The sequence below is a fragment of the Pelobates fuscus genome, chromosome 7 (assembly GCF_036172605.1).
Source record: "Pelobates fuscus isolate aPelFus1 chromosome 7, aPelFus1.pri, whole genome shotgun sequence".
Classification (NCBI taxonomy): Eukaryota; Metazoa; Chordata; class Amphibia; order Anura; family Pelobatidae; genus Pelobates; species Pelobates fuscus.
Window position 1 is genome coordinate 203523873 of NC_086323.1, and position 13609 is coordinate 203537481.

The 13609-nt window shown below is 35.8% G+C and overlaps 2 protein-coding genes across 3 annotated transcripts in view; both read left to right on the top strand.

The window, feature by feature from the left end:
• Positions 1–8115, top strand: part of LOC134568471 (oocyte zinc finger protein XlCOF7.1-like) — a 50616-nt gene extending 42501 nt beyond the window's left edge. Inside the window, exons 3-5 of one of the 2 annotated variants that reach the window (XM_063427081.1) lie at positions 6045–7082; positions 7224–7559; positions 7812–8115. In XM_063427081.1, coding sequence (XP_063283151.1) covers positions 6107–7082; positions 7224–7559; positions 7812–8089 — 1590 coding nt within the window. In that variant the 5' untranslated portion in view covers positions 6045–6106 and the 3' untranslated portion in view covers positions 8090–8115. Of the gene's footprint in view, positions 1–6044 lie in introns of both variants that reach the window. The other variant, XM_063427080.1, reaches the window with a different exon arrangement.
• LOC134568478 (oocyte zinc finger protein XlCOF6.1-like) overlaps positions 1–13609 on the top strand; it is a 377963-nt gene that overhangs the window by 214259 nt on the left and 150095 nt on the right. The gene's annotated exons all lie outside the window — the stretch shown is intronic.

The following is a 13609-nucleotide window of genomic DNA, read 5'->3' on the forward strand; positions in this document are numbered from 1 at the left end:
AAGGCAAAATCAATATTATTAACTCATATATTCTACCTAAATGGCTATACTTGTTCTCCATGATTCCACTTAAAGTCCCTGTACCCTGGTTAGCAATGATTCAATCAAGTTTTAATAATTTTATCTGGAACTACAAAAAACCTAGAATTACTCAAAAGATTCTAACCAAAAAGTTGAGTAACGGTGGTCTAAATTTCCCTAGTATTGTATATAGTTATCAAGCGAATATTATTAGGCATATCTATCTTCTCCAGGATCCTAAACAGGTTTCTGAGCCCTGGTATATTATAGAATCCAAAGTGGCTCATTTGGATAAATTACAACATTCTATGTGGACAATTACAAGGACCTCCCTTATGAACTCACCCCTAACCAGCTCGTTGATATTATCTCAGATTCTGGAAGAATGGCTTCACATTAAGAAAAAACTAGGCATAAATAATCTTATACCTAAAACATGTACACTTGATATATTGGAAATTCTGATAGAAGACTTCTCGTTAAAGTATTGGAATAATGTTGACAAACTAAGGATTGCAGATATTATGCAGGGAGATAAAATTTTACCTTTCCAAATCATTATAGATACTCTCCACATTCCACGTGGAGAAATCTTTACTTATCTTTGCTTAAAAAATTTCATCTATAAAAACGTTATTAAAACATCTAATATATTTGCAAAGAAATTGGAATTTATATTTCGAAGTCAATCTATCAGAAAGATTTCGTCTGTTGCAGCGTCCTTGTTGGAGGTGCTCAAAGAATCCCCTCATAGACTGATCAAAACGTGGGAATTAGAATTAGATTTGCAGATTTCTGTAGAAGAGTGGAATTCCTCTCTAAGTCTGGTAAACAAATATATACACTGCCTTAACTTGTCTGAGTGCCATTTTAAAGTTTTATATAGATGGTACTACACTCCAGCCAGACTGGCCAGAATATATGATTCTACTGATCCAACGTGTTGGAGATGTGGAAGTCAGCCAGGTACTTATACACATATATGGTGGACCTGTCCTGTTGTTAAATATTTATGGTCATGGGCTTTTAATATCTTTACAGCTATGACGACAAATAGAATTGAGGAGAATGCCGCTTCGGCCCTCTTACATCTAAATCTGATTTTCAACTCCCAGAAGGATGTTTGTTTTGCCATTCATTGCCTAGTCGCTGTTAAAATCATTATTGCGAGACATTGGAAATCATCAAAGCCGTTTGATAAGCGGCTATTGATCGATCAGATCATGTTTCAAATGTCAACGGAATATGAGCTGATCAACAATTCGACTTTTATGTCGAAGAGGAAACAATGGTATAAAGATTGGTTAAAAAAATATAAGGGCTTATTTGGACATCCTTCTATCTAGATAGTTTGTTATATCTGTATTTTATTGTGACATATTTGTTGGCTTCACTAAGGGATAAATCAAATAGAATATAAAATAGACGTGGAGATACATAGACTAATCTCGAAGAAAATAATTGATCATGTGCTCTAAATTATGTGCTCTAAAATTTGGTGACGTTTTTTGTCTTTTATTTTGTTTTAAGTGTTATTTATGTTGGTTCCTAGGTGATCATTGTGATAATACCTTTTTGTATAATGCCAAATAATGTGTAATAATTTATCTAAATATTTATTTGTTTGTAACATTATATATGAATTGAATCTCCTAGGCCCAACATAATTGTCTTTCATTGTGAAAAAGGAAAATGCTTCAATAAAAATTTATTAAAAAAAAAAAAAATAATGGGCTTTAAAGCCGTTGCGACGGCATGGTACGCCGTAACGGCTTGCAGCCCCAGGAGGTAGCAATTACTTACCTCCGCCGCGATCCTCTTCTGGGGGGCTGTCTGAGAGCCCAGGCAGCCCCCTTCCGGCAAATGAGGCCCCCGGGGGCCATGTGATCGCTCTCACAGAGCGATCACATGGCCCCCTATAGCTGGCTATGGATCTGCCAGCAGGGGGACTGTCTAAAATATCAGACAGTCCCCCTGCTGGTGGGAAAGTATAAAAAAATAAATTAAACATATTATAAAATAAATTAAATATATTTATATATATATATAATATGTATATATATTATAAATATAATATATATACATATTATATATATGTAACGTCATACAAAGTGTATTTTAATATTAATATAAGTATATATATTATTAAAATACACTTAGAATGACGTTACATATATATATAATATGTATATATATTATATATATAATAGATGTACATATATATTATATATAAATACGTATAATTAAAATAATAAATACATTAAATAATAAAATAAATATATAAAATATTGAAACAAAATTTTATATAAATTATATATGCATATGTAATTTCATTCTAACTGTATTTTGTTATTAATATATATATATATCGGTAACAGAATACACTTAGAATGACATTCTATATATATCTATCTATATATAAAATACAAATAACCGCAAATATATATATATATAGATAAATACATATAATTACATAAAAGATTACATTGGTATACACGTAGAATTTAAATACCTTTAAATGCATATATATTAAAATTCTACATGTATATTTAACCCCTTAAGGACTGGACTTTTTTTGCGATGTTGTACATTTGCGACCAGGCATCTTTTTACACTTTTGTGGTGTTTGTGTTTAGCTGTAATTTTCCGCTCTCTCATTTACTGTTCCCATACAAATTATATATATTTTTTTTCAGGACAAAAGGGGCTTTCTTTACATACCATTATTTATATAATCTCATCTAATTTAATTTAACAAAAATGAAAAAATATGATGAAAAATTGAAAAAAATACAAGTTTTTTGAATTTTATGTGAAAAATCTTTTACTCATCTACAAAAGCGAATGAAAAAAACTGCTAAATGGATTCAAAATGTTGTCCTGAGTTCAAAAATACCCAGTGTTTACATGCTTTTTGCTTTTTTTTTTGCATGTTATAGGGCTATAAGTACAAGTAGGATATTGCGGTTTCAAAACATACATTTTTAAAATGTATCAATAGTGACATTGTAACACTGTTATCTGTCATAAATTGCTAAATAACACCCCACATGTACATATTTTTTTAAAAGTAGACAACCCAGGGTATTCAATATGGGGTATGTCCAGACTTTTTTAGTAGCCACTTAGTCGCAAACACTGGCCAAAGTTAGCGTTCATATTTGTTTGTGTGTGAAAAAAGTAAAAAACTAAATTGAACGCTAATTTTGGCCAGTGTTTGTGACTAAGTGGTTACTAAAAACGACTGGACTTACCCCATTTGCAATACCTTGGGTTGTCTTATTTTGCAAATGGTATGCCATCATGGGGGTAATTCTCATTCCTGGGCTACCATACGCTCTCAAAGGCAACGTAACCAACCTGGCCATTTTCAATGTAAAAATATTTGACCTATATATTTGACCCTGTAACTTTCAAAAACGCTATAAAACCTGTACATGGGGGGTCCTGTTCTACTCAGGAGACTTTGCTGAACACAAATATTAGTGTTTCAAAACTGGAAAATGTATCACAACAATTATATCATCAGTAAAAGTGCTGTTTGTGTGTGAAAAATGCAAAAAAAGTCACTTTCACTGACAATATCATCGCTGTGATATGTTTTACTGTTTTGAATCACTAATATTTGTGTTCAGCAAAGTCTCCCGAGTAAAACAGTACCCCCCATGTACATGTTTTAGGGTGTCGTAGAACGTTACGGGGTAAAATACAGTGATAGCAAATTAAATTCTCTGGTCTTTCGGCCTGGGTTGGCAGGCAGGTCCCTTAAATTGCAATCAATAAAATAACTTAATTATGTAAAAATATTACCTAAATACGCACGTAGAATTTAAATATATATGCATATTTATATATTTGAAGTCTACGTGTATATTTATATAATTATTTATGTAATTTTGTATATCGACATATGAATAGTTTGCATTCTTTTTATTTATTTAAATATACATAGATATATATACAATTTCATTCTAAGTGTATTTTGATATAAATATATATATATTAATATCAAAATACAGTTAGAATAAAATTTCGTATAGATATATAATTTTTTTTCAATTTTTTATTATTTTTAATTTTTTTAATTTAATTTAAATTATTTATTATTCGTATTTTATAATAATATATATATACAATATATATAGTTATTATATATATTATATATATACGTGTGCAAATTAATTATAAGTGTATTTTTATATTAATATATGTACATATTAATATAAAAATACACTTAGCATGACATTATATATATGATATATAGACATATATTATATAGGTATAATATATGTCTATATATCATATATATACACATATATAATAATATATTTTTTTTTATTAACTATAACTTTCTTTTTTTTTTATGATTTTACACATGCAGGGAGACTGCCTGTCAGCACAGACAGTCCCCCTGCAGGCAGAGACTAGGACACCTATTGTGACCATGTGGTCGCCCTGTTGGGCGATCACATGGCCCCAGGGGTCCTAAACCGCCATGGGGAGACTGTCTGGGCTGCAGGCAGTCTCCCCACACCGGGAGCACCGCCGATCGCCGCCGGGGGAACGACGGCGATCGGGTAAGTACATTTTAAATTTAGGACGGTTCAGGACCGTCGTCGGTCGGGGGTTAAATAATCTTTTAATGTAATTATGTGATTTGATTAATTAAAATGTGATTGACATGCCTGACAACACAGGGAGAAAGTGCAGAGAATTTAATTCGCAAGCACTATATTTGACCCTGTAACTCTCCAAAACACTATAAAACCTGTACATAGGGGGTACTGTTTTACTCGGGAGACTTCGCTGAACTCAAATATTAGTGTTTCAAACTGGTAAATTGTATTGCAACGATGATATTTTAAGTAAAAGTGAAGTTTTTCGCATTTTTTACAAGGGAACGGCACTTTTATGGTCTATATTATTGTTGTAATATGTTTTACTGTTTTAAAACACTAATATTTGTGTTTAGTGAAGTCTCCCGAGAATAACAGTACCCCCCATGTACAGGTTTTATGGTGTTTTGGAAAGTTAGAGAGTCACATATAAGGCTTGCATTTCATTTTTTTCACATTGAAATTTGCCAGATTGGTTATGTTGCCTTTGAGAGCGTATGGTAGCCCAGGAATGAGAATTACCCCCATGATGGCATACCATTTGCAAAAGTAGACAACCCGAGGTATTGCAAGTGGGGTATGTCCAGTCTTTCTTAGTAGCCACTTAGTCACAAACACTGGCCAAATATTCGTTTTTTGCTTTTTTCACACAAAAACAAATATAAACGCTAACTTTGGCCAGTGTTTGTGACTAAGTGGCTACTAAAAAAGACTAAACATACCCCACTTTCAATACCTTGGCTTGTCTACTTTTTCAAATGCTATGCCATTATGGGGGTAATTCTCATTCCTGGGCTACCACACCGTCTCAAAGGTAACATTACTAATCTGGAAAATTTCAATTTAAAAATGGAATGTTCTATATTTGACCCTGTAACTTTCCAAAACAACATAAAACCTGTTAATGGGGGGTACTGTTGTACTCGTGAGACATCGCTGATTACAAATATGTGCATTTGTTTGCAGTAAAACCTAACAGTATTATGACATTCACAGTTAAAATGTCAGACGGAAATTCAAATTTAAAAAAAAATCTTATTTTCTCACATTTTTTTTAATTTTATTCATAATAAATTATGTTTCATATATAAATATTTGATATGGAATGAAAACCTTGTTTCTCCTGAACAAAATGATATATAATAAGTGTGGGTGCATATAATTTGAAAGAGGGGAACTACGGGTGAACAGACATATAGCGCAAATTCCAGTTTTTGTTTACGTTTTGTTTTGATCAGAACGTGCACTATTGACTCCGTCCGGAAGGGGTTAAAGGCATTTCTTAATCACCATAATGTTTCATTGTCATATCTCTGTTTCATGAAAATAGTCAGTTTGTCTAAGTATGGTAAACAATAAATCATTAATAGATAGATTTTCTATAACTCCCAGTACCTTTCCTTTCAGATATTTCCAGGAGCAGAAGTTTTTCTAAAGGACAGGACAACAGAAATACTCTAAGCAAGATTATGAAGAAATCTTTTAATAAAGAGATCAATGATTCTAACTCTCCAAACTCAAGCAATCTCTCAGAATCCTGTATGTCTACAATGGAGATCGTAAACAAAAACCCAAAACCTTTTTGGCAGTCAGAAATTGTAATACATCAGAGAACTCACACGGGAGAGAAACCTTTTTTATGTTTTGAATGTGAGAAATGTTTTAGCTGTAGCTCAGCTCTAGTTGCACATCAGAGAACTCACACAGGAGAGAAACCTTTCTCATGTTCTGAATGTGGGAAATGTTTCAGCGCGCACTCAAATCTTGTTTCACATCAGAGAACTCACACAGGAGAGAAACCTTTCTCATGTTTTGAATGTGGAAAATGTTTTAGCTGTAGCTCAACTCTAGTTGCACATCAGAGAACTCACACAGGAGAGAAACCTTTCTCATGTTCTGAATGTGGGAAATGTTTTAGCGCGCACTCAAATCTTGTTACACATCAGAGAACTCACACCGGAGAGAAACCTTTTTCATGTTCTGAATGTGAGAAATGTTTTAGCTGTAGCTCAGCTCTAGTTGCACATCAGAGAACTCACACAGGAGAGAAAATGTTCTCATGTTCTGAATGTGGAAAATGTTTTAGCTCTAGCTTAGCTCTAGTTGTACATCAGAGAACTCACACAGGAGAGAAACCTTTCTCATGTTCTGAATGTGGGAAATGTTTTAGCGCGCACTCAAATCTTGTTTCACATCAGAGAACTCACACAGGAGAGAAACCTTTTTCATGTTCTGAATGTGAGAAATGTTTTAGCTGTAGCTCAGCTCTAGTTGCACATCAGAGAACTCACACAGGAGAGAAACCTTTCTCATGTTCTGAATGTGGGAAATGTTTTAGCGCGCACTCAAATCTTGTTACACATCAGAGAACTCACACAGGAGAGAAACCTTTCTCATGTTCTGAATGTGGAAAATGTTTTAACCATTCCTCAGATGTAGCTAGACATCGGAAAACTCACACAGGAGAGAAACCTTTCAGCGTTAACTCCAAACTAACTAAACATAAGAGAACTCACACAGGAGAGAAACCTTTCTCATGTTCTGAATGTGAGAAATGTTTTAGCTGTAGCTCCGCTCTAGTTGCACATCAGAGAACTCACACAGGAGAGAAACCTTTCTCATGTTCTGAATGTGGGAAATGTTTTAATTGTAACTCAAATCTAACTAAACATCAGAGAACTCACACAGGAGAGAAGCCTTTCTCGTGTTCTGAGTGTGGAAAATGTTGGAACAATTCCTCAGATCTAGCTAAACATCGGAGAACTCACACAGGAGAAAAACCTTATTCATGTTCTGAATGTGGAAAATGTTTTAACCATGCCTCAGCTCTAGCCAAACATCGGAGAACTCACACAGGAGAAAAACCTTATTCATGTTCTGAATGTGGAAAATGTTTTAACCATTCATCATCTGTAGCTAAGCATCGGAGAACTCACACAGAAGAGAAACCTTTCTCATGTTCTGAATGTGGAAAATGTTTTAGCCTTAACTCATCTCTAGTTACACACCAGAGAACTCACACAGAAGAGAAACCTTTCTCATGTGCTGAATGTGGAAAATGATTTCTCTGGCAGTCAAAACTTGTAATACATCAGAGAACTCACTCAGGAGAGAAATCTTTCTCATGTGCTGAATGTTGGAAATGTTTTAACAGGCATGCACACCTTGTTTTACACCAGAGAACTCACACAGGAGAGAAACCTTATTCTTGTTCTGAATGTGGGAAATGTTTTAGCGATAGCTCAGCTCTAGTTAAACATCAGAGAACTCACACAGGAGAGAAACCTTTCTCATGTTCTAAATGTGGGAAATATTTTAGTGCGTGCTCAAATCTTGTTTCACATCAGAGAACTCACACAGGAGAGAAACCTTTCTCATGTTCGGAATGTGGGAAATGTTTCAGCGGGCACTCAAGTCTTGTTAAACATCAGAGAACTCACACAGGAGAGTAAACTTTCTGAATGTGGGAAATGTTTTAGCGGGCACTCAAATCTTAAAACACATCAGAAAATCCACGCTGGTGAGAAACCTTTCTCATATACAGAATGGAAAAATAGTTTTGTCAGTAAACCAGATTTTGTTAAACATCAGGTAACTCACATGGTAGAGTTTTTATAATGTGTTTATGAATTAACATGGGAATGAAACATCTAATACTGTGAATTGTTCTCATGCTGACACAATAAATAATAACTGTGACAGTAGCAATGTATAAATGATGCATTGCAATACATGCAATATACTGTGATTGTGTTAACTCTACAGAGCCCTTCTTTACTTTCCTCCCCTTTAATATTACTGTTAAATGTAAAAACTTCTGTACCTTCCATGCACAACTCTTGCTTTCTTTAATGTTTGTTTATTTTTTGTTAGTGTTAGAGTTATTGCACATATTGTCTGGTTAATTGATGTTCCCCATTTATCAATTTCACCTATCTAATCTCTCCCATTGATTGACTTCATTTTCTTACCTAATTTCTGCATGCCTTTTCACCCATAGTTTATTTATCTAACCCCAGACTCTCTCTTACTGTCTGTGACCCAAACAACAGCATTCATAAGTTTCACTCGGGATTCAGAGGTAACAAGTGTTGCAGCCAAGCCATATGGAAACATTTGTGGAAGATCAAGTCCTTCAAAACCCATCTCCTCAGACTATGGCATCCGAAAGTAACTGTTATTTCACAAACCTATTTTTCACGCTTTCTTAAAAGGCCACAGTCCTCTTTTACCTTTTAATTCTGCTACTTCCCACCATGTTGCTTGGTTGCTATGTGGAAAATGTTAAGTCAGTAAAGCAAGTCTTGAAACACCTCAGAGAACTCACACAGGAGAGAAGCCTTTCTCATGTTCTGAATGTGGGAAATAATTTAGCCTGCATGTACACCTTGTTAGTCATCAGAAAACTCATACAAGAGAGAAATTGTGTGATGTTTTGATTGTTCCAAATGTCATAGTCTAATAATGTATGAGGCATTTGTGTATTTGGGAATAAAATATATTTTACTGTGAATGTGAGACATTCTAAAATCATAATTCAAAGTTTGCTTACGTTTCAGCACCTCATGTTATAGCAAAGCCTTTCTCATGCTAACACTATAAATAATAACTGGAACAGTAGCAGTCAATGTACAAATGATGCATTGGTAATGTGATAACTTGTAAGCATCCCCTGTTAACTGAATGAAAATGTGCAAATTGATATAATGCTGACACGTAATTTAGTGCAACTATATCGAGTTGTTACGAACGCTGGTATAGTAGATACCCTGTTCGCCCATTCCTCCCGAGCTGCTGAACCTGAGTGATTATAGCTGCAATTTGGGTGTAGATACGAATAGTTCCAGACGAATGCAGCATCCAAGTGGTTTCTCCCCAGCAAGTAGACAGTTACCCAAACATGAGCCTAGACTTAATGAAGAGACAAAACAGGAGAACAGAAGCTGAGAGAACACTCGTATAGGGGTTAACCCAAGGACCAGGAACGTAGTGAAAAAACGAAAAATTAGTGCCCTAAATACATTTTAAAAAATAAACCTTTATTGGTAATCCTTAAAATCAATAAATCATATCCGTGATGTGGATAGTGCTGAAATACAGATCCCAATGACTGGACAACACACAGCATCAGGAGCAGAACTAACCTTTTAATCACTCAACCTTCTTTTAAAGCTTTCTCCCATGCAAGGGTGGGATTCACAGGAATTATTACAGTAGCCAATAGTGTAAAAGTTACCTCCCACACCTCCCCTCCCCTAGTTTTGCCCAGGTTCTGGATATACCCCAAAACAAGCAGCTAGAATAATACTTTGGGTACCCCCTTGTAGCCTAGATGTGGGTGACTAACATATTCAAAATTCACCCAGATCGGACCAGGGGTTCGGGAGTTAGGTGGAAGGTGAAATTTGACCGACCGCACACGAGGTTGTATCCGAAAAAGGCTCCATGTGTTTTGGCCCTGCAGTCGGGCTCCGTTCGGTAGTTAAAACATACAGTAATCCTTGCCATCCACAGCTAATCTTATATTCGTATGTATTCCCTTGTTCGGTACATTTATTTTACCGAACGAGAAGCTGACTGGTCCCTCCGTTCGGGAGTTATGGAGCTCTGGAGGTCTCAGCGGTGTTCGGGTGTTTGAGTGTCCGATTTGAGTTCCAGACACTCGACGACCAAACACCCCTGAGATTTTCTTGCGTAAGATGTCCGCCGCACGTGGTTCGTATGCCGAACGGCGACCACACAGGTACATACAATATATAAATTTCACGGTCAATTAAGCTGCGGTTTACACAGTGTGAAAGCTTAACGAGGTGCACACTTCTCACTGGGGTGGTCTGATGGTTCGGTAGTTTCATTCGTATGAAAACTACTGAACAATCATACGAAAGCTACATACACTTACAGTTATGCAGGGAAACAATTACACAAATACATTTTTAATACGAATTCTTGAGGACAGCCTTAATGCAATTCGCTACAAAAAGTCCTATTGATAAATCATCAGAGACCTTTACTTAGTGATATATACAAAGCAGAATTCTGCAATCCACAAAGGCTGTATAAAGGTTGTATATATAGATATAGGGGGTCCTATTGATAAATTATCAGAGATCTTGCAAAATTCTGCAATTCACAGAGGCTGTATAGAATAGCTTAAACAATATAAACTGGTAAATCAATGTCACCATACACGGTGGATGAACAAAATAGTATCAAAAAGGCAATTAAACAAAGTTTCTAACCAATCTGAGGAGAAGAGTTTTGAAAATGATGTTCTAGTAAGTATCCAAACAGTCAAATAAAAGGTCCTGTTCACAAGTTTTGAGAAACCTTTTCTTAGTGGTGTGTGCAAAACATAATTTTGCAATTCACAATTCTAGCGTTATAAACTGATCAGCGTGTTTGCGTGCAGCAATTGTATTCAAAAAAGTATATTTTGCATTATCCTTATGTTTTATTTTGGTTTATGTTTTTTGTTCATAACCTTTCACCATTTTCGATATCAGGGCAATTTAATAATTACAAATTTAGAACATTTACTGCACTCTGCTATGGCATTAAGTAATTAGCATAGAATGTCCTTAATATCTTTAATGTATTTAAGGTGCTTATATGCAGGGCCATTTTGGACCCTCTTCCCCAACCAAAGATAAGAATACGATCTCCTGTCAGAGGACACTCAGCCAAACTTAGCAACCTATATGGCCGTTTTATTCATTAACATCTCTTGGCACTAGTGTCTTCACAGTTTACTATGTCATCCATATAGACTTGATCACTTAGATCAGTAAGCCTCACTTAATCTATTGAGCTCTTTATGGACGACAGTATGTGTAACGGATCGCCTGGCACCCCGACTGGGTACCTCCGTTAAAGGATGCTCCTAGCGTTTCCTGAGGACTCCAAGCACTCTGGCAGACACCACAATCACTGTATCGGAGAAGCATATGAATCCTCTCAAGTCTCTGAATGCTGTGGACAGTTGAATAGGAACCATACGAATAGGTTTGCACTCCTAGCAGTCAAACTGGAACAGCATGCAGTAAATCCTCCCCCAATAATGAGACGACACTTCACTTTGAGGGTTAAACAGGAACTCAGGCTGACACTCCCAGCCTGGTTTTTATTACAGTTGTTGAGAATACAGGTCTGCCCACAGGGAGGGACAAAACAACCAATCAATCGGTACAATACACACAGACACTCCCACACAAAATCCTCCCCTCTGCCTGTAATAGGATTACTAAACACAATGGGTAATCTCATTATCACAGGCAGAGGAATACAGTTTTATAAAAAAATATCACAGGGACCCCAAAACATGCAATAACCCCATATAACTCACAACCAGGGGATCTGGGTGAACCACATATCCAAAATTCACCCAGATCCATTCAGTAGTTTGGAAGATACAGTTTAATGCAGATTCCGCAGAACATATACAGATTATATAAAAAATAATTACTGTATAATGTGTCCCCTGTTGTATAGTTTAAAACTACTGCACGATGTCTTTGTGTGCTAAATACCGTCGAGATGGCACCGTGTAGAAAAGTCACAACAGTGTCTGTGAGTTAAAATGGCCGCCATCCATTGTTCTCACCATGTGCTTCATCCATTGTTCTCACCATGTGCCTCTAATACATGAAATGGTGGCCACCCAGTAACTCCACAGTATGTCCCCAGATGGTTCTTAAAGGGCCAGTAAGGTCATACATAATCCATTATGCCCAAATATTGTACTTGAAGGGCCATATCTCCCAGGGACCATAATCACAGGGCAGGAGGCGAGCAAGCTGTCCCCTCCAGGAAACTGGGGCAGACTCTGGTGCAGGGTCCAGTCCGCTACAGTATGGATCTAACAATCCAGTCTCTCTGTTTAATTAGCAACATTTGGCATCCCTAAACTCTTTGTGACTATCATGTTGGTGCAGTGATCGCAATACAGTGATCGCAATACTGCTTGCATGTAATAGCACACTTCCAAGAAGATTGCAGTATCGTTGATTCATGATTAAGCTCTGAATCATAGAGATAAATATTATTTCTAGGATTCAATATGGGCATTGCGCTAAGTGCCATCATGATTAACTGTTTCAAACTATTTGGGATAAATGTTTAAAAACAAGCAACTTGGTAACGGCACACTTATAATAAGCTTTGTGCGCCACCGCACTCATGATTAAACCTGTGAGTCCGGGATATTTTCTTTTGATATATTCCCTTATTATTAGGGATTAAACGATCGTGGCTACATTGTGATTTTAGACTTATTATGAACAAACAGTACATTATGAAGAATAGCACATTAAGGATGCTTGGTTAAATAACATCTGCGTTATAGCAAGTCTAAGAGTTCGTAACTTTTTTCTTTATTTCACCAACATTAACATTTTGCATTAATATCCTTATGTTTTATTTTGGTTTATGTTTTTTGTGTACAACCTTTCCCCATTTTGAAGGGTTAAAATCCCTTTGCAATGTTTTCATGATTTAACTTAGGCAATCTATGATGTCATCTACTAGCATGATCCTTATTGGCTAGTACAATGATGACCATTTTTGAATTAAATTAGAATTGCCACTTACCTTTGTAACTTCTGAGTTTTCCTGCACATCGGTTCCCCTCTGATGAGCTGTGGGCGAAAGGGGCCCTCGGAGATCTGACACTCTATATCAATATGAATTCTATCTTTATGTGATTAAGACTTTATATATTTTTTCATGGTTCAGATCCCGAGTTTAAGTCTACTGTCTACTGCCGCTGTTAATCGTGTTTTTCATTGCGGCAACTGGGATATAAGTACTTACTATTATGTATCCAATCATTTTCCTAGTTAGCAAGAACGTATTAGCTGAGATATAATAGTTCTCCTAAATTGCTTAGTTTCAGCTAATTATCATATACCGATCTTAAGGATACTTGATCTACTTCTAAGTACTCGACAAATATACTTTTTTTGAATACAATT